General features: G+C 33.6%; 4 protein-coding genes across 4 annotated transcripts in view; 1 reads left to right on the forward strand and 3 right to left on the reverse strand.

Annotated features, from left to right (window-relative positions):
• Positions 1-11,136, reverse strand: LOC106118377 (carbohydrate sulfotransferase 11). Its single transcript, XM_013313033.1, has 4 exons — positions 10,694-11,136; positions 9,652-9,909; positions 7,163-7,367; positions 1-606 (listed from the first exon to the last, which is right to left on the reverse strand). The coding sequence occupies exons 1-4, from the start codon at positions 10,964-10,966 to the stop codon at positions 377-379; spliced, it is 966 nt and encodes a 321-aa protein (XP_013168487.1). The 5' UTR covers positions 10,967-11,136; the 3' UTR covers positions 1-376.
• Positions 11,137-11,954: 818 nt separating this feature from the next.
• Oseg5 (intraflagellar transport protein Oseg5) lies at positions 11,955-15,895 on the reverse strand. Its single transcript, XM_013312984.1, has 14 exons — positions 15,598-15,895; positions 15,299-15,466; positions 15,104-15,210; positions 14,719-14,897; positions 14,541-14,630; positions 14,330-14,467; positions 14,124-14,248; positions 13,683-13,931; positions 13,411-13,571; positions 13,050-13,265; positions 12,630-12,771; positions 12,385-12,544; positions 12,130-12,268; positions 11,955-12,039 (listed from the first exon to the last, which is right to left on the reverse strand). The coding sequence occupies exons 1-14, from the start codon at positions 15,690-15,692 to the stop codon at positions 12,008-12,010; spliced, it is 2,001 nt and encodes a 666-aa protein (XP_013168438.1). The 5' UTR covers positions 15,693-15,895; the 3' UTR covers positions 11,955-12,007.
• A 102-nt stretch (positions 15,896-15,997) lies between these two features.
• On the forward strand, positions 15,998-18,486 carry Art3 (arginine methyltransferase 3). Its single transcript, XM_013312985.1, has one exon. It carries the CDS (start codon positions 16,145-16,147, stop codon positions 17,699-17,701), a length of 1,557 nt encoding a protein of 518 aa, XP_013168439.1. The 5' UTR covers positions 15,998-16,144; the 3' UTR covers positions 17,702-18,486.
• A 2,931-nt stretch (positions 18,487-21,417) lies between these two features.
• The window catches only part of Pde1c (Phosphodiesterase 1c), a 98,596-nt gene continuing 95,478 nt past the window's right edge, over positions 21,418-24,535 (reverse strand). Inside the window, exons 8-11 of the mRNA XM_013312870.1 lie at positions 22,763-22,988; positions 22,237-22,513; positions 21,869-21,961; positions 21,418-21,709 (exon numbers count right to left, since the gene is read on the reverse strand). Coding sequence (XP_013168324.1) covers positions 21,642-21,709; positions 21,869-21,961; positions 22,237-22,513; positions 22,763-22,988 — 664 coding nt within the window. The 3' untranslated portion in view covers positions 21,418-21,641. The remainder of the gene's footprint in view (positions 21,710-21,868; positions 21,962-22,236; positions 22,514-22,762; positions 22,989-24,535) is intronic.

The raw sequence follows: 24,535 nt of genomic DNA on the forward strand, positions 1-24,535 counted from the left end.
AAATGGAATGAAATATATTATAATACACTCCTTAAAAATAAGGGACATGATAGGATTTTTTATAAGAAAAGGGGACATTAATATTATATCTTTGTTCCTATAATACTTACACTTGTCTCACTCACATATTATGTATACATCTCATACACCTTGTGATATTTACAAAGCTAATTCTAACATTATGGGTTACCATTTGAATTAACATGGGATTCCTGACCTGCACATTCTCTGTTTACGTGATTGTTTCAGCAGTGAAAACGCAAAATAAAATAATAAATCTATAGAAAAAATGTACTCGTGTAAAGAATCACAATATTTTGTACATGAATTAGCTGGTAAGCTAACTAAAAAAATAGCACACGGTTCTTAAACTAATTTATCCAAGATCATAGCCGACTATATTATCTAGATCGTAATTAAATACTCTATAATCATATTTGTAGAGTTTGTATAGACGTCGTATAAGAGGTAGATCTAGTTGTGAGAAATATTTATGTAGTTTTTCAGCCGTGCCCGACGTGTGGGCGAGTCTTGGGAACTGGATGTAGGAAGCATTGATAGTGTTTAAAGCGAGCAACGAATCGTCCAATAGAGTCTCGTATTTACCTGAGGAAAAAAATATTCAACAATATTAGTTGCAATAAATTTATAGCAAATTTAACAGTGGTAGAGCCCTCTTTAATATCTCCGCACGAATTGGCCCGACTCGCCCGGTTAATTACCACGACAACAAAGACAGGCGTGAAGTGGAAGCAATTCCACGTTTCGTCTGATGAGTGTGCGTCTCGGAGGACTAATTTAGTCTTCTTTCCCTTCCCACCCTTTTTCTTATAAGGAAAGGATGAGAAGTGGAAGTGGACTTTCCGGGTGAGAGAATGCAAGGGAAGGAAAATATTCTCTTTCTGTGCATCCTCTCCTCCGTCGATTGAAGGTAGGCAACGCATATGCAAGTGCGTTATTTCAGCGATTTCAGGTGGCCGCTCGCTCGTTTGTCACCTTATGATATAAAAAAAATGCTTTGAATTATTTATTGTATTGAAACTCGTATTTTTATGCAGATGTATTCAAAAAATGCGATAGCGTGACTTGGTCATTGGTCGTTTATTGGTTAATATGAATGGCGCAACTCCGTAGTATAAAATGCAAGATATTTGTCAGTGTGTTTACTTTACTAATATTATAAATGCGAAAGTTTAGATTGATGTTTGTTAGAAGATATCTTCAAAACGGCTCAATGGATATCGCTAAAATTTGGCATAAAAGTAGAACTTAGTCTAGAAGAACACATAGGCTACTTATTCAGTTATTTTCTTTAATTCCCCGCAGACAGAGTCGGGTGTACAGCTAGTTAATGTATAAAATCAAAATAGTCAATTTATTTGCAAGCTTCTGAACGAACTAACCCATCGACCTTACCGACCAAATATTGAAAAAAAAAACTCCAAAGATGTCTGCGGCAAAAACTTATAGTCGGGTTTTTTTATCTCGTCTACGTCGTGAAGTCAAGATGACGTAAAATTCAAAACCTGTTTGTGTGAACATGACTTCGCCGAAAGCGAACTGTTTAGATTTATCTCAAACAAAGTTTAACAGAGAAAACTATTCGCACATGAAAGCAAAGCGTGGTGAGTTTTAAAACAACTACGTGGATAACTAATTGTAATCATTCAAAAGGTTCATTGATTTATATAGGCTTCAGTATGTATTATATACTTTGTCGCGGCCACATTTGGCTCAGGATCGTGGTGCCGCATCACTCGACTATAGGAATACGACTGTGAAAGTCTGACAAGGGAAATAGGCGCATGAAACAACAAAGACAAAAAGCAAGACACCACAATATTAATATCGGGCTAGGGTCAGCCAGCAAAAGAATGTACTATATAAATAACTAACTGGCGTCCGCAACTCCGTCCACACAGAATTAAAAAAGGACCAAATTAGTAGCCTATGTTTCAAATTATGTTTTATATAGGGTGTCCCAAAAGATTACGTACATAGGAAGGGGGATGATAGGGGTGGTCACAAGGGTCACCAGAAAAATAAAATAAAATTCCCCTCTGGGTATTTTTTAAACTTTTGGGACATCCTGTATGTATGCCAAATTGCAGTAAGATCCATGCAGTCGTTCTGAATATACCTTCAAATATACATCCATCCATCGGTCTAAACATTCGCATTTATAATATTATAAGATAGATTCACAACATAAAAGATATCACAATATATTTGAAGTTCAATCGAATTATACTTTGATGTATTACATTTTAAAGGTCACAATGTACAAGTAAGTCCTCAGTCATATAATTGGAACATATGTTTTAAATAGACGCAAATCATTGACAGAAAATAGTATCAGTCAGTTATTTTTTTTTTATATCATAAGGTGGCAAACGAGCAAGCGGTCACCTAAACCCTTGACCGTTGCCCATAGACATACGCAATTGCATATGCGTTGCCTACCTTTAATCTACGGAGGAGAGGATGCACAGAAAGAAAATATCTTCCTTTCCCATGCATCCTCTCATCCGGAAAGTCCACTTCCACTTCCCATCCTTTCTTTATAAAAAAAAGGGGTGGGAAGGGAAAGAGGACTAAATTAGGCCTCCGGCCTCCTGTTTTAGTCATCCAGTATTTTACCTGTACATTGTGAAATAGGCTTATAAAATGAAGTTATATGTATGTCATATCAACGGGTTTTATATGACCAGTTATAATGTTATCAGAAAACTAGGTTCCGTATGATACGTGTATTCAGATGCATCTATGAATGCAGAAGAGATTACGGTATGTAGACATCTAGGTTGATTACTTATCCACGTGCTAAACACAGATTCAAACAGGATTTTAAAGTTATACACTATTCACTCTCATAATACATTAATGCTCATTAAGGGAGACGCATTGTACAGATTTTCTGAGTGAAATCAACACAACCGGACTTCATATATACATAGTAGTTTATTTTTATTGTTGTTGCGTGCACACGGAAAAAATAGTAGCCTATGTGCTTATTGCCTTCTGCCACATGTTCTACATCTATGCTAAATTTCAGCGAGATCTATGCAGCCGTTCTGTAGATACCTTCTAACAAAAATCCTTACATCCAATAATTTATATTTATATTAGTAAGAAGTAAGATTGTCCGATTAAATCTATCAATAAGGTGAATTTTTAAACCGGTTTGTATTCTTAAATCTATTTTTAGCCTTATTTTATCTTTGGAATTCTCGGAATGAAATACGTTACAAAATAGGCTAGTTATGTAAACTATCGTATCAGTATTGACGCATGCGAGTAAATAAATTACTCAAATCGGGTTACGAAGAAGTGTACTCATTGTAATGATTTTTGGCTATCAGTGCGTGACTATATGGTTTGAAGAAATCGATAACAATACATAACTGGGGAAAGGTTACACTGATAAATTAATAATACTTAATTAATTCGCTATTAAACCATTTACCAGCCTGTCATAAATTAGGAGATTAAAATAAAACAAAAGAGTCAATTTATCAGCAAATAATGTGGAGGCAAGTTTTGAATTTAGAACGTACCTATTTATAAGTAATGCTTTTTAATATTTTTTTAAATAAATTATACCTGGCCAGTTTCATATACAAAAAAACTTTTTCTCGCAATACTTTCTGAATGACCTGATAAATACGTTAAATCGGACGTAAACTAAGACTATTTTGAATGCTGAAAACGGTCAACAAAATCATGAGCTGTTGTTAATTGTAAAATTGATATAACGGCCCTTTTTATTGACGACAAACGAGGTCGAGTAATTTATCAAACGAATTGATTGTACTCACATAAGTTTGGGAACGATCTCGTCAAATTGTCTCCAAGGTTACCCATGACATGAACACAAGTTAAATGAATCTATCATGATAAACGATGTTTGTAGATGTCAGTTAGGAAGCCAAAGAAAAGTAATTGCTAACATAGATTATTCCGACGCCGTTAAACATTTTTTTGTGTCAAAAAAGCTGGAAGTCTAATTTGAGTCCTCTTTCCCTTCTTATCCTTTGCTTATGAAGAAAGGATAGGAAGAAGAAGTGGATTAGACGGAGGACGTATAGGAGAATATTTCCCTTTCTTATGTTTACTCTCCGTAATCTGCAATTGCGGATGCCTATGCAAAGCGGTCGCATCGCTCTTTCGGTGAATTTTGCTGGCCATTTGCTCGTTTGACACCTTTTGTTAAAAAAAAAAATTGTACGGGTTTTATCTAGGGTCCGTATAAGCTGTAAAATCAATCATCAGTTATACAGTCATTTTTTATTTAATACGGACATCGAAAATTATCCTAAATTGTAGTTGTAAAGTCACTGACAGAAAAAATATGAAGCTTATAATTTTATCTAAAGAACCTTGTAGACGTCTAAAAAACGTTGCCAAAGTCGTAACGAGTATTTAATGAGCCTGAGAATCTACTCCTATTAAAAGAATCATACAAAAGAAAAATTTTGTAATAATAAACTCTGAGACGTAGTTAAATACAAAATTATATGAAACATTTTAAAAGCGGAATAAATTATTTACCTCAATAATTAAGACATTAGCATAGAAACCCATTGATATTAATGTAATATTCATAAGCTATCGTATTTAGACATGTATTTAATGTAGGAATCATCATCATCAGCTCACTATACGTCCCCACCGAGGGGCTCGGAGCCTACCCTAAGTTAAGGGTGATTAGGCCATAGTCAACCACGCTGGCCAAGTGCGGGTTGGTTGACTTAACACATATCTTTGAATTTCTTCTCAGATATGTGCAGGTTGCATCACGATGTTTTCCTTCACCGTAAGAACGTCGGATAAATGTACATATGTAAATCGGAAATCGAAAAACACATTAGTACATGGCGGGATTCGAACCCAGGACCTGCAATTTGCAAGCCAAGTACTTGACCACTGTGCCACCGACGCTCATGTAGGAATATTAAATGTTTTTATATATGTTTTCGATTACTTCTGGAATGTTCGTGAAACAATTCTATTCCAAACAAATGAATGACGCAGCGTTAATCGTGTTTATTTATGAACACAAAATAATGCTGCAATTCCTTACAGCTCTTAATATCATACTAATATAATAAATACGAGTGTTTGGTTGTATGGATGTTTTTTGTTATGTATCTGCACAACGGGTCAATAGATCGCGATGAAATTTAACATAGATGTAAAACATAGTCTGGAAGAATACGTAACCTACTAATTAAGGTTATATTTATTTCCGTGCGAACGGAGTCGCGGTTAACAGCTAGTGGCTTATAATTCGTATAATTCGCAACACAACGAACAAAAAATAATGACACAATCGACAACCACAAAGACGTAATCTGTCGAATGTATACGAAATTATAGGTTTCTTTTGTTCAAACACTAGTTTAAGCATACCACCATCTCTTTCATTCTCTTTGAAAAAAGGGAGACAACTATATAAGTATTTTTGAATTACACGGAAGTGTTTATTTTTCGGTTAATTAGTAGCCAGTTTGATTTACCACAGTATATGTCTATTGACAAGGTGCTAAAAACATTCAAGGAGAAATATTGCCTTCGGAATAATAAGTAGAAGAATGATTTAAAAAAAAAACTCTTTGGTTTCAATATAATGATTTTGGCATATTTCAACTAAAGTTGCTGTTTTCACATAGACAGACTGACGGCTGCATCAAAAAAGAGTAGTATTAAGTATGAAAATTGAAAAACGATTAAAATTAAGTTAGTAAGACGAGGGACTGTGGCCTGCGCGTCACTTCGCGCGGAAGTTAAAAAAAACTTAATTACTCTATATGTTCTTTCAGACAAGTATTCTACATCCAAATTCCATCAAAATCCAGCCGTTCTAGAGATACCTTCAAACATACATCCATCATCTAAACATTCGCATTTATAATATTAGCAAGATTTAAAATTGAAAAATGATAAAGTTCAAGTTACTCGAAGTATTTATTGTATGTTTATTTACGAGTTATAATTTGTATTTATCTATTTATAGAAGACCTACGTTTATTAGATTGACCTATTGGCATAATGATCGTGAGATTTCTTATCACATATTTTATAGCTACTTAATATGAATTAACTAGAAATTAGTGTCACTTAGGGCAGTTAAATATTACATCTTTGATTATATAAATAAATAACTGCTTTTGTCTACCAACAAATTAATCTAATAATTAGTGCGAATTTTATTAAAAAATCATAATTTAACTACGCTCGGAATTTAAAAAAAAAACTTAGTAACCTATGTTCTTCCAGACTGTGTAGATCTATGCCAAATTTCAGCGAGATCCGTGCAGACGTTCTGGAGATACCAAACATCCATCCATCTAAACATTCGCATTTATAATATTAGTAAGTTCATTAGAATATTATTTGAATCAAAGATACATTTTTTCATGTAACACGTTAGCTGCCATGTCGGACTATATGTCCGACAAGCTAATTTTTCAATCAGGCCGTGTCAGACTATGTGCCGACAAGCCATACTTCCATTCAACACTGTGGCTTGTCGGACGCTTTTTAATCGAATTGTTGTATACAGCGTGACCTGCAAGGCCCCATAAAGCTTATAAACAGCGGGTCATTTTTTTTCGTTTTTAGAAAATAGTCATGAACGGTGGAAAATTTTAATAATGATCAAAACAAGTGAGTCGCGGTAAAACCCACAAAATCCCCTCAATAACATAGACCATACCGCAGTTATGTAAGGTTATTCAACCTTGAATTTATAATGGTATGTAAGCGAAGCATAAAAATAATTAACAAGGTTTTAAAATTATGCTTACATTCAATGCAATAATCAAATCAAACATTAGGTAAATTTCATTGTTTCTCGGGACTACACAGTAAATGTAAGTATTTACGAAACAGTTATTAGTTATTGATTTTGAGAATTAATTTTTTATTTTTACTTTATAATCTTACTATTGTTATATATGCGAATGTTAGGACTGATAGATGTTTGTTAGAAGGTATCTTCAAAACAACTGCATGGATCTCGCTGAAAGTTGGCATAAATGTAGAACATAAGTCTGGAAAAACACAGAGGCTACTAATTATTTTTTTTTTATTCCTTGCGGACGTAGTCGGACGACAGCTACTATTTACTTGCGAAAATTGTACTAAATTGTTAACTTACCAACAAGCGAGTACTTAATGAGGCAGGGATGACAGAGGCTGGTGATTGGCTGCCAGTGCTCGTTGTTCACCACATCAGCCATCTCCTCCGATTGATTGGTGAGGAATAACACGAACTCTTTGAACGTGACGTCATGCCCATGCTCCAGAGACTCGTTGGTAGGATTCTCACGGTACGCTCTAATTATCCTCTTGCCCACTCTGTCCTGTGAACATATTTAACATATGTTTGAACAAAGATCAGCCATATCTTCCTTAGTTATGTAAGAGCGGAAGACCGAAAGTATGGATGGATTGTATGAAAGAAGATAATAAGGGAGAGAATTCAGATACGACGGCTGATTGAGATCTATGGAAGATTACATACTGTGCCGACCAGGACGCTTCCAATACGAAGAATACAAGTTAGAAATGAAAGCCCTAATTTAGTATTCACAATACGTTATTTTAATATGATGTCGTAATTCCAAAAAACTAGTTGTTATGTGGACTTTAAAATACACTAAAAAAAATGATGTTTTTAATTTTATCTCGGGCTTTAAATACCCTGAACTATAGTTTATCATCGACTGTTAGTAACTTATTTTACATTGCGTTATTCAATTTATAAAAACAAATATTACTCAAATACGTTATCTTTTATTTGTGAATTTCCATTGCTAAAATAGTTGTCAAAACATATTATTATCTCTGTCATTCTCTAGAGTAAAATTGAGATAGCAATATGGAACTGGAATGACACTGGAAATTATATGTTTTATCATTTAGGAGGTCTCGACCTTTCCTCAGTTTTTGCAAGACTGTGTTGAGCACGGTCGGTGAGACTGACCTAGATAGACATTCCACATAGGTTAGTGTGCTAATGTGTGCTAAAATTATATTTTTTAAATGCTTTTAATAGCTATACACATTTTAAAATGTTACTACTAATCTTACAAGTATATCAACTTAACATTATAGCGTCGGTGGCTCAGGGGCCAAGCACTTGCAATCTGCAGATCCTGGGTTCGAATCCCGCCATGTACCAATGTGTTTTTCGATTTCCGATTTACATATGTACATTTATCCGAGGTTTTTACGGTGAAGGAAAAGATATTGATGCAACCTGCACATGTCTGAGAAGAAATTCAAAGATATGTGTGAAGTCAACCAACACGCACATGGCCAGCGTGGTTGACTATGGCTTAATCACCCTTAACTTAGGGTAGGCTCCGAATCCCTCAGACTCGAACTTAACGTGTGTTCTACATAGTTAAATTTTTACCGTAGGCCGTTACTTTGTTTCAAACAAGCGATTTTATTAATTAGTAGTAATTTTTAATTACAATTGATATATGAAAAAATCCGTTAATTCCGGTTGAAGTTTTCCGCTAACTATATGACGCAAGTCTATTTTTAATCTAATTATTAATTATTTACAAAATGTTTTTATAAAAACCGTAGTTAACGTGACCACACGTCCCGTTTTGAACGGGACTGTCCCGTTTTATAGTTACGCGTCCCGGTCTCCCCGACATGAGTACCGAGACGCAAAATAGCCCTGTTTTATTAAACCGCGCGAAAATTTAAGCAGTTTAGTTGGTCGACGCGATCGGTGTGCGAAGGCGAGACGACGTCGTCGATCAATCCATCTGAGAACACCCAGTTCAAATTTCAGTTCTTGCGGCGGATATAAAAAGTGCCAAGAATTTCAAACTCGTTTAAAATCATCACAAGCTATTATTCAGCTTAATGCAAAGCCTCAAATACTAAACGTCTCGTCTACACGTATTTATTAATTTGTATCTTAAGATTTTGATAGAAGAAAGAACTTAAAAAAATATTTTTCATTGACTACTAAAAAAACTAATGTCCCGTTTTGAGTCAAAAAATAAATGGTCACGTTAGTTAAACTACAACTTAAACTTAGTTTAGCTAACAATTACGGAGTTAATTTTAATCTAACGGAATAACTTATATTTATTGAAAGTCATTTTTTCTCCCGTAATGTTTTAAGTTAGTAACTTTATAATATAAAATCTGTCAATCATTCTATATGTTCAAATAAACGATAAACCATGACTTCGTACGCGTACGGAAAAAAATTGTTTTTTAGATTTACAGCCGAAATTGAATAATCAAGGCTTATTAAATATGTTTTTCCCGGTCATTCTAATTAAAATTATCAGCGTTAGAACTCAACAGAGTTTTTAATTAAACTGTAAAAAATTGGATCACAAAAGTCCTATGTGTTAATAAATAATGTAGTATTAAGTTAGTCGTCCGGGCGAGTCTCCTGTGAAACTGTGAGACTATGAGAAAGAGAGAGTGAAATATAGCACTCTCTTTTTTTAAGTCACATTTTACACTTCAACTTTTTAATTGCAATCCAGAGTTATAATCATTCATCATTATAGCCAGCAAAATGTTTGCCGCAGTGAATGTGCTTTAAATCGTGGACACTTGAATACCGCGCGATTTCTACAGTTAGATAAAAACGGTCAACAATACCTGAAAATACTTCGCGCTCTGTGTATCTCCCTCCAATTTATTTCTATACGCTGACAGCAATCTTTCAAAAGGATTCCTCACTATGATCATCTTGTGATAATTATCCAACATAACCTGCCTGTCTTCTTTGGGTACAGTGCTCAAGTTCCGGAACATTCCAGGTGAGTGAGCGAGGCTCGCGGGTATAGCCAAAACATCGGTGCCGTTCCATTTTCCAGCCAGTATCATAAGTATACGTTTCCAATTCGTACATGCCACCTTAAATAAATTTTATGTTAATCAGGAAATAATAAGGAAAATTTATATGACAAAAAGTTAGCAATAAATTATTTAGTTACACTATTTTTAACTCAAGACCGGCTAAAAGGACTTGGCTGTTAATTCGTGGAGAGGTAGTTTAAAACCAGGAGACGGACATGGGACACTTTTTATCCCGTTTCTTTTTTTTAATTCCGCGTAGACGGATTCGCGGCAAAAAGCAAGTCAGTTTTATACATAACATTATATCTTTGGCATGTTTCCGACATTACACTATAAAAAATTAAAATTATGAAATATTATGATAAGCTAAACTATGCTTTATTTATATTTATTAATTGCTACATTAAATTTGCAAGAAAATATACACTTTTCAACATTAAAGGCATTACAGTAAAGTCTTTAATTCAGACCTTTTCAATATAATAAATACTTCATTGGTGTTTATTTACAGAAATGGATATTAAATTAAGGCAGTTCTAGTTTTTAATTTTTTTAACATAATATTCATATTATGTCTTACCGAGAATTCATCCTAGTGTGTTTGGAATCTAAATCTGATATTTGCATAAAGTAACAATTTTTTTGCTTTTGTTAATTTTCTTTTGCACTCTATAATATACGAAAGTATTATGTAGCATGTAGATTATTTTTTTTAAATAAACATTATTTACGATTTTTTTTATGAATTACATGTGTATAATAATTATAGTGATGAGCGAAATGACGATTTTAGACACGCGGACGATTATTATGAAATACTGGTTAACCTTCACAAGCTCACCTTTGGTACGTAGCAATAAAGAAGTTTGTGTTCATCATCAACAAGTATATGTTCAAGTTGACTTGGCGGTAAATCATCAAGACTTAATTTCAAGGGGAATCGACGACATGCTTCCTGAATAAGCTCTTGCCGCGCCAAGTTCAAGGACTGGGTCAATTCCAAAGAATGTTCGTTTATAGATTCATTCTCGTTCCCGCTTACACAAAAAAATACGCCCAGGAACAGTATGAAATTCCCGTTCCAAGAACGCATCTTTCGCCATAACACGCACATACAATTTTCGTAAACCAAAACTTTAAAAATATAATGGAAGTTACTTTTAAAATGTAGGGCATGCGCAAATCGCAGTTGTATAACTATAAAACCATTTTTAGTTTTATTTTATCACAAAATAACAAAATGTTTAACTTATAAAATTAAGTTTCAAGATTCATTTTACACTTTATAACTTAAATAAAGTTTTCGTAAAAACTTCTTTAAAATCACTGACACACACATTACACTCAATATCAAAAACGATACTAAAAAAAGGAATGAATGAAATGAAAACGCACGTCAAACCAAATTGAATGAAGTTGGTCTCGTATGTTCACGTCAAAGAGCAAAGAGTACATTGGTTGCCACAGATAAATCTATCGCAGTATTAACTACTATTGGTTTACTGTGTTTATAATTTTTTTTCCGTGACTAATTTCTCTAATAAATGAGTGTAGTCCATTATTTTTAATTTTATAAAGTGGCAAACGAGCAAGCGGTCACCTGAAGTCGACGAAATAGCGAAGTGACCGCTGCCCATAGACATCCACATCTGCACATGAGCTGCCTATATTAAATCGACGGTACAGAAGACAAACGAAGCACAGAGAGGAAGGTAATCTGTCAAAAGAAATGCGGAAATACATCGGCGGTCTTCTGTGTAGTCACAGTGTTTCACCAGTCGAGCCAGCCAATTTGTGTAACATTTATTGTTGTTGATGGCGTCTAACGTTGTTGCGACATAATCCCTGATTTGTGGACAATATGTCGACTTTAAGTGCTGCTTCGTGTTGACTCGCAGGCTCGATCGCGTGCGTTGTCGCGAAATTTTAAACATTTGATGTAATATGCAAGTGTTTATTTAAGTAGGAATAACACATGCGGATGAAATACCAGACCCACGACTTCCAAGTGCATAAACATTTACACTTCCAAAGGATCTTTTTCATAAGAAATGAACCTTCGAAACTGTGCCATCAAATAATTATAAGTAAAAAACAATAGATTTTATTAACGTAAATTTATTTCTATTACAGTAATCTTCCTTTCTCCATTCATTTATGCATTTCCACTACTGTTTCTTATGTTTTCTGAAAAAGAAATTATACCACAGTGATTTATGCTAATAAAAAATTAAATGCACGACAAAACCTATTAAACCAGATTAATTAATTTCTTACTCAAGTGTTGTATCCGAAACACCTCCGCATACTGGTGTACTTCGTCAAAAGCTTCTTCGGCTATGTCCAACTGATTTTTTTCTAGAGCCATTTCAGCTAGACATCCCCAAAGTTTGGTGTCTTTCAATGTGCGACAAAGCTGTAAGTGTTTTAATACAAACAATTAATGTAGCGAATATTATGTGCATAAATAATTTATGGTAGATTTAAGCATATTAGTTAAGGAACTAAAAAGCGATCCCTTTATAAAATTACCTGCAGAGCTTCACTCCACATGTTGGAAGCGATATATTTAAGCACCATCTCAACATGTATGACGCCGAGCGATATGTGCATGACGGTTGATCCTTTCCCGCGATAAATGCTCGCCACTCCATTTTCTACACACTGTATGCTGGGATTATGACCCATGTTACTGGACAAAATGAAAAAAAAATCACTTTCATTTTTTTCGTGTCTCAAGAAATGCCTAGTGGGTTGACTAAATAAATATTATTTACCTTGACGGTATCGAAATCACTGTTGTAGTAAGTTCCGGACGAGTGTTATTTTTCTGATAAGCCCAACACACTATAGCTTCCTTCTTTAAGCCAACTAATAGTTCAGATTCTGTACTCCACATAATGCTAAGTACTGCGCGGGCTGGAAAAATCAAGTATTAAATGTTTAAAACTTTTTAAGATTCAACTGAATCCTTCAATTTAAAAATTGTCACATGAGGCAATTCTAAAGCGTGTTTGGCAGAGCTTTGTGGAATGATTTCTATCCTGTAGCTTTGTAATAATACCTTTCAATTACTTATATAGTTAATGAAACATTAATTATCTTTTATCTACTAACAATTACATCCGCTGTTTCGCCTCGCAAAAGACAGTCAAATATGAAGAACCGACTGTAACCACAAAAAGAAGAACACTTACATAGTACCGATAGCTTTTGTTTCGGGTCCTTAACAGTAGCAACTAGCAAATCACGTCTCCTATCTAGCAAAGCTATTTGACGCTCATTGATGGGTCCGGTCTGACTCAATGCTATGCTGCAAACCACCGTGTGGTGTTTTATTTTGGTCACATTGTTATCTCCTGTCCCACGACTTATTGAATAAGTAGCAGTTGGCAAATCATACACATGAACCACTGAAAGATAACTTTATTAAAGCAAAAGAAAATATTTTTGTTTTCAAAAGTAGTTTGTTGCACAAAAAGCAATTTGAATATACAAATTAAAAAGCTTACAGAGTTAGACATCGAAGTAACTAAAAGAAAATGCTTTAGAGCTTACATGTTGGATTGGCGTGGTCAACTGACGCTAGTGTATCCGGTCCTAAAGATATCGAAGCTCGTCCACGTGACTCGGAGTGCGAACTGATTTGCGGACTGGCCAGTAAGCGACCAGTATAGCTGAACACGGAGAGACGTCCACGCTCAACTATACACATGCATCTAGAAATTGTGATTATATAATATCTACACCAATCCATTAAACAAAAATGTACGAAAATGAAGCTTTGCATGGGGATTCGGGGAAAGACGTTTTTAGTAAATTGCCATTACCTTGAGGCCAGAAGAATAACACTGACAGCGCCGTCCTTAAGGTCGAATGTTACTGGTGTATTCCAAGACGTCAATTTATGTATGAAGCACTGCTTTATCGTGGCCACCGCCAAATGGTCAAAACCAAGCGCAATTTGTACGACACTATCCGGATAGTCAAGTTGATCGCTTTCGTCGGTCGTTATATCCTTTATCGCTATTACTTTGCGCCCGATTTGAGTACAAGTAAAATTCTTCCAGTTGTAAGTTCTATTAAAAAATATATTGATGTTGAATATACCAAAATTTTAATCATCAATGGCGGCATGGTTGGTCAAGCAAAGATTTAGTATATAACTAAATTAAAAATTGTTGCGAAGTTGCAAAGAAATCATTGCGAAGAGAGAACAGAATTTATACCGAGTTAAGCTACAATTACAGTAAAACAAATCAGTTGCGCACCTGTCGATAATGTGTGCAAAAATAACATGACCATCGGCGCAAGCTGCCGCTAACTGAGTGCCATCAGGTGACCACGCTACACAGTAAACACTGCCAACGTCCAAGTCTAATGAAGAGTTCGGCCACTGAAAAGGAAGGAAAGTAATTCTAAAAACTAATTCTAATAAAATAAACTAGCTAAATTTAATTTGCATAATATTACATACGCCATCATCACTATGAAGTGACAATTTGTTAAAACTGCCAGCAACAAACAAATCCCCATGCGGTGACCAACTGATTGAAGTACATGGATGTACAAATTCCTTTGTGGCAAATATTAACTGTTGAAATGTATCCCAAACCTACAATAATACAAAAATGTTAGCATTGACTAAAAATAAAAGCAAGCAACTTTATGGACTTGATTTAGTTTACCTTAATATAGCCATCCTCATCACCTGAGACAATTAAATTATTACTTGCATTCCAACCAACGGATAATATAACTGATTCATGTGCCCACCACTGAAATAGTAATAACAATAAAAAATAGTTGTTTGTTGAGCTAAGTTATTTTCGAATGGATACGGACAATATCTACTTTTCCAATTACCTTAGTTATTTTAGACTTTGCTTGTAATGGATGGATGATTAAATGATGCCTTTTGGTGTATAAGATAGAGTTACTATCAGGGCTCCATGCAGCCATATAACAAGACACATCTGATTCGACAACAGTTGATCTGAGTAGACCGTTACATGACCATATCTTGACACACCCGTCCTCTCCAGCTGAAAAATAAAATATATGACAATGCTACTGTGCTGCCTAAAACAATAATGTTACAACATGAGTATGATCAATCGATTAAAAATTTGTTTTGGATGAGAAGTCGCAAAATAAAATTTGCTACGAGATGAATGGAAATACAAAATCAATCTGTAAAAATATGTATTGGCAACTGCGACGCAAAGGTTCGTGGCCACACAAGCGATACCTGTTAAAATTCCATCAGCGTTAGGACTCCAAAGTGCTACAAGGCAAGCACCTTGATGCGCATTAATGCTTTTCTCAATGCGCCCATTGTAATTGACTATGTGAAATCTGTTGATAAATTAAATGTAAGGATTTAAAATTATTCATTATTTGCTAAACGTTTTTCTAATAATTTGTGGATTAAATAGTCACTCACTTCCCATCAGTAGATCCTATTAATATAAAGTCAGTTTGTGACTTTTTACCACTGTTGTTTATTTTAGGAAATAAATGAAGTCCAGTTGGATATAACTCATCAGGAAACGTTGCAATCGTCATACATTCATTTGTTGCTAGGTTCCATTTTATTAGCTTGTGATCATCGCTAAAATTCGATAAGATAAAATCATTATCAAATTCATTTTCTTTTCATAAAAACCTAATTTCAAAAAGCAGTAAGTAATTAGTTTTTATAATAAAACATTCAGGAAGGTTTACAAAAAATCTGAAAATTACCCGCACGAGAAAACATCTTCAGTGTTATTCCAACTAACGCAAATGACCGCTCCATCGTGCTTGGGTTTTTTGATCGGAGAGACTTTTAATCGCATAGTTGGTTCTTAAGAGCGATAAAACTAATTTATAATTCTTGTTATGTTTATATCTTTCGTAACTATAGTAACCGTAAAATTTCAGATCATTTTATCTCATTAACTATGAATATTTTGATATACCATGACAACATTTATTTGCATAATATTATTGCACTATTTAAATAATGAATAATTTTATAAATTAAACGATGAATTCAATTAGTGGCTTGGCTTTTAATTTTACCAATCTTCGCATAAAAGTTTTACTCCATGATAGTCATTCAAAGCCGTCAGCTGTCAGTGTCACTTCCATTTGAATGAAAGTGTCATTGTCATCTGATTTGTACTGTCATCATGTCAAATTGATTAACCACATGGTTGTTTAAAGTGTGTTTTATATGATTTTATATCAGAGTCTATTATAATTTTCTTTAAAAAGTTGTATCATTAGTGAACTTCTTAAATTTATCATGTCGGACGTACCAGATCTTAGTAGTGATGAAGATCAATATGACGAAGAGGAGTGGCAAGAAATGGATACAAGCAATTCTTCAATTACTTGTTTGTTTTGCACAACTGCACTGCCAACAATTGAAGAAGGTATCTTACATTGTGAGAAAACCCATAATTTTAACTTAAGTGCTCTTAAATCTAAATACCACATGGATTGCTATTCATATATTAAGTTGATTAATTACATTAAAACACATAAACCAAAATCTGAAGACATAATGGGTTCTGCAACGGCTCTATGGAATGATGATAAATATTTGAAACCTGTTGATAATGATGAATGGTTGATGTACGACTTTGATTCATTGGCAGAAAATATCAGTTCACCAAAATCCTATCATGCTAATGTAGAGAATGGCTTAGTTACATTATCACAAGCTCATTTTATTGAACTTCAAAGGACGATACAAACGCTTTCGGAACAACTAAAAGAGTCACAGACACATCTGCAAATGGCAAGAGAAGATATGAGTAAGATGCAAAGTTCAATGAAAACAATTGTTGAAGGTAATACAAATTCTATTGGTAATGAAAATGTAACAGTTGATTGTGTCTCCAAAGTACCATTAGAATGTGATGAAGGATACTTCAGTAGTTATGCACATTTCGGTATTCATTATGACATGCTCTCTGACAAGGTACGCACTGAAAGTTATAAAAATGCAATATTATTTAACAAAGAAACATTTAAAAATAAGACTGTGTTGGATTTAGGGTGTGGGACAGGCATTTTATCAATGTTCTGTGCCACTGCTGGGTCTAAGAAAGTGTATGCATTAGACCAATCCGAAATAATCTACCATGCTATGGATATTATTACGGAAAACAATTTTTCAAATGAAATTAAAACTATAAAAGGCCGTCTAGAAGATACAAAGTTGGAGGAAAAAGTTGACATAATTGTGTCTGAGTGGATGGGATATTTCCTGCTTTTTGAAGGGATGTTAGATAGTGTTATATATGCTAGAGATAATTATCTCAACCCTGGAGGTATATTGTTACCAAATCAATGCAACATAAGTTTAGTTGCAAATGGAGATATTGACACACATAAAAAGTTAATCAATTTCTGGTCTGATGTATATGGCTATAAAATGAATTGTATGAAATCCGAAGTGGTTAGAGAGGCGAGTGTTGAAGTTGTGGATTCGAAAAATGTTATTTCTGAACCGTGTATTGTGAAAAACATTGATATAAATACTTGTAACATAAAAGTAGTAGACTTTACATCACCATTTGAACTTTGTATAACACGTGATGGTTTTATGACATCTCTAATAGGTTATTTTGATACATTCTTTAACTTACCAACATCGGTAAGCTTTTCAACAGGCCCTCATGTTACACCAACTCATTGGAAACAAACCTTGTTTTATTTTAAGGATTGTAAAGAAGTGAAAAAAGGTGATATAATTAAAGGCACAATAACATGTAGTCGTTTAAAAACAGATGTAAGAGGACTTCTTGTGCAAATTGATATATTTGGTAAAACTCACAAGTATATTTTAAGTTAAGCCGTTGGAAATAGATGTTAACTTCAAGCTATGGTGTCAATGCATTTATAAATGTCACTTTCAATATTTTGACATGTATGTATTATGATGAAAACCAGTAGTTTTTTTTACATATAACTCTTGTACTATAGTCATCTGACCATAATTTTCTGTAAAATAGACAATGTTTATTTTTTTACATTACTATTCAGTTTCAGTCAGATTATATCTTTGGAAACCAGCACAACACAACCTTGATATATGTAGGTATGAATGTTATATTTTGATAGCTTTTTTGCAATAGCTTTGTAATATAATAGGTATACCTTGTCCAATTTAAGTTAATTAGTTTGACAATTCAGTAGGGATAGTTTTGCCGAAGTTGGTTATGAATCTTTTCCATTTTTTGGTTGTTCTCACAGAACTTGGAATAGATAATTTTTCATAGGCACTTGTTTTTTTAACTACAATGTAAATAAAATTGTTTCTTTCTATTACTCAAAATTAAACAAAGAATAAAACTTTAACTGAGGGTTTCTAAGATTTAAAGCATATTGTTATCTCAGTCTTATCAAAGATGACATTGTGACAGTATGTTTTATATTGAGATTTTGATCTCAGAATCCAACGGTAAATAAAAAATCAAGGAGTTGACAAAGTTTAATGATATATAGAAAATAAGTTGCTAATGTTGTTTGATACGCATAAATTATTAGTTTTTCAAAAGCAATAATTACTCTTAGGTATAAAAAGCTGTTTAAATGTATATTTTAAATCGCAAAACAAAAAGAATGTTACAGGATGTAATAAAAATACAATGATTCTACGAAAAATGTTTATTTCATTTTACACATAATTTGAATATTTCTTAAGAGTGTTTGACATCTAATTATTTACAAGTAGAAAAAAGAATAATTAGTTGATAAAAACGACATTCCACATACAAATTACACAAGGTTAAAGAAAATAAAGTGTATTTTACAAAAAATGCAAGATATACTACCTGTAAGTATTTACACTGAAGCTTAAATTATAATTATTTTGTTGTGGAGGGATATGTTGATTGCAAGAAAAAATAATTAAATATGTATTTATTCCCAGCTGGTTGAAAATTTCGCTTTTAAGAGGAACAAAAGTGCTTAATTCTCTTCAGGCTAGATGCGCCTATGCTACCTATAACATGTGTTGAATTTATACAAAGGATATAAATATAATATGTTGAAGACAATCTGTTTTATTACAGAAAATGAATAAGCATTTTATAAATAATTATATTTACATCGGAATGTTGAATTACCTAAATACAAGAATTGTAACATTTGTTATACTCGGACACATTTACTCAGTATTAATATAATAATGAAATAAAAAGGGACAAGCTTTTTCATAAATACTTTTTACGTCTATTCCAAAGTGGAATGTTATAGGTCTAAAATTATTATTTTATATAAATTAGTTTAATTGTGCTGCCAGGTTTTGACAGTGAAGTAATATTTTAAACTGCACAAAAAGTTTTTATGCCTTTGTTAAAATTTTAATGTTGGCAATTCTATAGCCAGTGTTGCCAGTTTATATTAAACTGTCAATGTTAGAGGCATAGACAAAGTAATTGCAAGCCTCTGACTCATATCTTTAAAGGCCTTGCGACTTTCATGCCACAAAATGCATGTTTTGGGTCAGCACATTATTTCAGATTTTGAATTTATTATAAATTAACCTAGTCTACATATTTATAAAGCTATATCCCCAAATATAACTGCATCAATATACTACGTATTCATGATGACTACACTATGTAACTGCTATTACATAATAAGTATTCTAAATGCATAATATACATGTATTATTGATAAATCTATTGCTTACATACATAGATGATAAATATATAAAAAGATCTATTGTAAAATTCTCTACAATAAGCGTCACCAGTTGGATTATAAATCTACCCTTACGACCCCAGAAAATATTAGATAGGGACCTAAATTTAGCATGATTATGGATTTATGATTTTGATATTCAAAGACAGTGGTCCCATGTACCTACCTTGAAAACTAGGCCTCTTATACAAGAGTTAAAGACTATTTCCATTGTAAATTACCAGTTTCAGACGAAAATTTTTGGCACCTGTGGGTAAACACTTGGCCATAAATTGTTTTTTGTCACAAGAATATAAATATTTTCCTTAGTATGTTCATGCCAAAAGATAGTCTACAAGTAGGACGGTATATTTATGCTGGGTCCTCTAATGTTTGATATTTCGTACAGACCAAATCCTGCATCTCATAAATTCCTTTACCGCTCAGTCTGATACAATAGATGTAGAAATAAATATTGTTAGGTGCTTTGAGCATGTGTTTAAGACAAATTTAGATAATACAATGATAAATATCAAGTTGTTTTAATAAGCTATTTTGTAAATAATCAAAAGAGCTCCTATACATGCAAGAACTATGCTATAGGTACAATGCTCTAGTTGTCTATGACTAATAAATAAAATTGTTTCTTTTTAATTTCAAATATAGACAACGATCGGTCGGAGAATATCAAGATTCTCCAATTTTTTTAGGAAAACATTAAAATTAATAAGCGTATTTTTTATATGGGTTAAATTTTAAATCTAGTTACATTATATCTTTATCATAAATATTATAATAATATGCCATTGAAAGTATGTGCAAATATATAGAACGCTGTAGAAATATTAAGTTTTATGTTTGCTCCGTAACCAGCAATTTTTTGTATAGATTACATTTTGATACTTACTTTGCTATGATTTTTACTACTTTAAATGGATTACTTTAGTTTCTATCGACACTGCAAATTACATATCTAATGCAAGATAAGAGGCATCTATACAGTTATTTTAAATTTAATTGAATAATAATCTTACTATAAATACTATTTGGAATTACACGAGCTATTCAAGCCTGAGAAATAGCTTTCCAAAGATATATTTTATCTGTGATATGATTATGCAATCTACCGCTTAATTTAATAATATGAATCTAAAATAATATCGGTAATTAGGAACTTAAGGGAAATAAATTAATAATTTATCTATATGTACGACTATAAACAGTATCGGTGTGATGGAAGGACGCCCAGGGCGGCCTAGGGCGCTAGACAGAAAGGGCCGCCAAAGGACTGCAAATTACAGTCTCCCGTAAACACTTACGCTCCCAAAGGCATAGTAAAAAAGGAGATACACAGAAAGAACGAGCTTAAGCTTATCTTATCTAAAGATTTACACTAAAGCGCCACAGTCACGGGTCGCCGATTCGAATCCTCACTACGATGTCTTCCACATAAATATTATACAGATTTTGTGCTATGCATTTGTGCGTGCACAATTTATCTACAATTCTACCTGATTTACCATTGATATATTCGCGAAGCACTATACATAATACATAATAGTACAAAAATATTATTTAAACCGTTTTTAGAGATCGACATATGTTTTTGTACATTTATGTCAGCAGTAGTAACCAACGGTTGATACTATTGAAGGCAGAAAAAAAATATGGTAAGTAATAATATAAACATTAACAATGATAACTTTAAAATAAATACGTTCAACAAACTGGCAACTTATAATATCATTGTAGAATTCAAATGACATTACTTTTTATTTAAATTTTGTAATAATTTCTATACATAACGTAGATGATGATTTATAAATAGAACAGTGTAACAAAGGAAAACTTTAAAGTTTATATTAAAGACTGAGGTGTTAATAATGTTCAGACATTTTATGTTGGTAACACTGCCTGTACAATTATAATTTTTTAAGCATTCATCACAAAGTAAAAACGCACGAGTAACTTCAGTTCACTTAATTTAAATGCGAAGAAGCGTAACTATTTAACCGCTTAACTATTATAATTTAGTTCTTTTTCATGAGTGACTGAAACATGTTGCAACACGATGTTTTCACACTATTTACAAATGTGGCCAAATATTATTCTTCTGTTGCCACTGGCTGTTCGCCGTTGGCCTCCTCTTCAAGCTTAGCGCGGGCTTCTGCGTCTGAAAATTTATTTTAATAGTGAGTACAATATTTTCAAAAGGTGAAGGATAAGAAGGCTTTTGGATATGAAGGACCTTACCCCTTAACCTTTGAATCGCCGGAGGACTAAATGTTGATTCGCGGAATTTGTTATAAGGTTTTTAAAAAATGTAGCATACCTTTAGCTGCTTGCTCCTTCCATATCTTCTTGTTGTCGCTCAAGCAAGTCACCCACGGTTTTCTTATTTTAAATTTATTGCTTCCTTCTGCACCTGAAAAAACAATATTTTATTAAAAAAATTATTTAAAAAGCTTCTCTAGAACTGCTGGTTTAGTGTAAAATGTTTTTGAAACAAATATCCTGAAGTGTATGTTCATTAATTTCTAATCTATAGTTATATTATAAAGAGGAAAGATTTGATTGCTTGCATTGAATAGTCTCGGGAGCTACTAAACCAATTTCTAAAACTCTTTCGTTGTTGGGAAGTTACACTATCCCCGGATGCTATAGGCTATTTTTATTACAAGTATTTAAAGAAAAGGCTACCTGTATTCTCTTCATTAATGGGCTCTTGTCCGCTAGTATTCGTAGTATTTTTGGGGTTAGAATGCAGCGGACCTAGTATACATTCCAACATATCAGCACAAACGCCCATGCTGGGCTCCACGATGAATTCAATGAAGCCAATTTGAGATTCTGCTACAAGAGTATTATTCCGATCACATAAGGGACTGAAGGGTAGTCCCAGCTCCCGCTCCTTGTCTCCCTGCAGGAAGAACTCGTCCAGGAGGCTCATAGTCCACCGATGATGGAGATCCCATCTCTGGAAAGAGTTACCAATTTCGTTTACTATCTTTTTTATTAAAATAGCTGTAAACAGCTTACTAAGTTACTCTTGTTTTAGAAAAAGGAAAGGGAAGGTGAATGTGAAAGGGGAAACGACGAATATGCTAAAATCACAATATAGTACATCATGACTTTTGAATCATGTTGTGGCATTCCGCAAGTCAATTGGCAAACGAGCAAGCGGAACAACTGTTAGTGGTTCTATGGCTTACTATAAAGTTTATACCTTAGCTGGATGCGATATATCACAGCAATGCAGCACAAGGGACACGGCTTTGGACTTGTCGACCGCTGGCTCTGCGAGAGTGAGTAGTGACCGCATGTTTTTCAGCTGCTGGAAGTGGAACGACATGTCTGTCGCCAGCACCATGTCGATGACCAGTGTGCGAAACTCGCGGAATTCATCGCGGGATAAGTTCTGCAGAATGTTGCACTCCTCATCACGCATCAGTCTGAAAGGTTAAGAAGTTGATTCTGTATTAAAAAAATAATGTAAATCAAAGACTAAAATTCAAAAATAATCACAGCGAACATAAAAACTCTAGGTTTCATTCTTATATCATTGTTATCTCTCCACATCTTTAGCTCTTTCTTATTATGGATGCATTGACATTGTAACTGCTTGAGAATGTCTCATAAATTAGGCAATAAATTAAAATGACTTTGAATAATCACCAGGACCGGGGGCGACTATTAAAGTGTTCATTTTCATCAACAACTTGGTGTTAACTTTACGACGAATTTTATGAAACTCGAGACCGATCTATCACAACTCTCGAACCAAGATTTATGATAATCTAACTAGTTAAGAGTGATTTTCTTGTCATAGCTATAAAGTTGATAACAACTCGATTTAAACTTCATTAACTTCGAGTAAGTTTAAAAAAGTCTTTATAATGCAGGATTATGTTTCAAATTTCGTAACTATATGTTGGAAAAAAAAGATATAAAAATGAGTTTTCAGTATCTCATTCAGTCGGGAACAGCAGTGCTTCGTAGTAGTGTAAAGAAATGTCGCATTGGGAATAAAGAGACCCTCACTGCCATACTTGAGATGCGATTTAAACGTTTGAAATATCTTTTTTTTTTCAGTACGCACGAGATTTGCGTCACTTAAATTATTCCATCGGGGGGCCGACGCGCACTAGAGCGCCGCAATTTATATTATAATGTCGGATCTCGTAATAATTTACCGAGGTCGCCCTGATTGATGGATTGGAGTGGAGAATCATGATAGACTCTTCACAGGAAATTGGAAGAAATTGCGCCGGTGGCGTTTGTATGAAAGGATGTCTGATGTTATATTTTGTATGATTGTAAATATTTATGCAATAAGTTAAAATATCTTGGAATTATTGAAGCTTTTCTAATCGATTAACTCTGTCGGTACGTACCAATGACTATTTTATGCTGCATTATTTCTTTTTGTCTTAGTATCATACGAAATAAGGTTAACGTTGGGGCAGGGATAAGATGTTACGAACGTGTGAAAAAATTGCGCATTTTATTCTCGAGGGAAATTGTGTATTATTGTAACGAGTTCTCAGTCTTCGTATCGCGTTCTTTTGTTCACAAGAATTTAGAAATTCCATTCAGATTTTCGCCCTTTTGTTATTTACTGTCTTTCATCGCAATCGCTTTTCTCGATGAGAGTTATTCAGTTGAGAAATGTTTGTGGCAGTCTATTTTACTATTGTTCATGATGGATTGTACCAATTTATTTGGCAGTTGATAAAATATAACAGTCATGAAAATATTGCTAAGGTGCGAGCGAAATTTTGTTTTGTTTGTTTGAAAAAATAAAAAAAGAAATGTTTTCACACTTTATCATTTTGTAAGTTTCATAAATTTTCCGAGTGATATAGTTATATTCGGCCAACTAAATTCGACGAAATAGCGAATCGACCGTTGCCCATAGACATCCGCATTTGCAGATGCTTTGCCTACCTTTAGTCGACGGACGATCGAAGTAGTATATTTCGCATCATTACTGCTAGCA

Source organism: Papilio xuthus, unplaced genomic scaffold (assembly GCF_000836235.2).
Source record: "Papilio xuthus unplaced genomic scaffold, Pxut_1.1 DF827597.1, whole genome shotgun sequence".
NCBI classification, from domain to species: domain Eukaryota; kingdom Metazoa; phylum Arthropoda; class Insecta; order Lepidoptera; family Papilionidae; genus Papilio; species Papilio xuthus.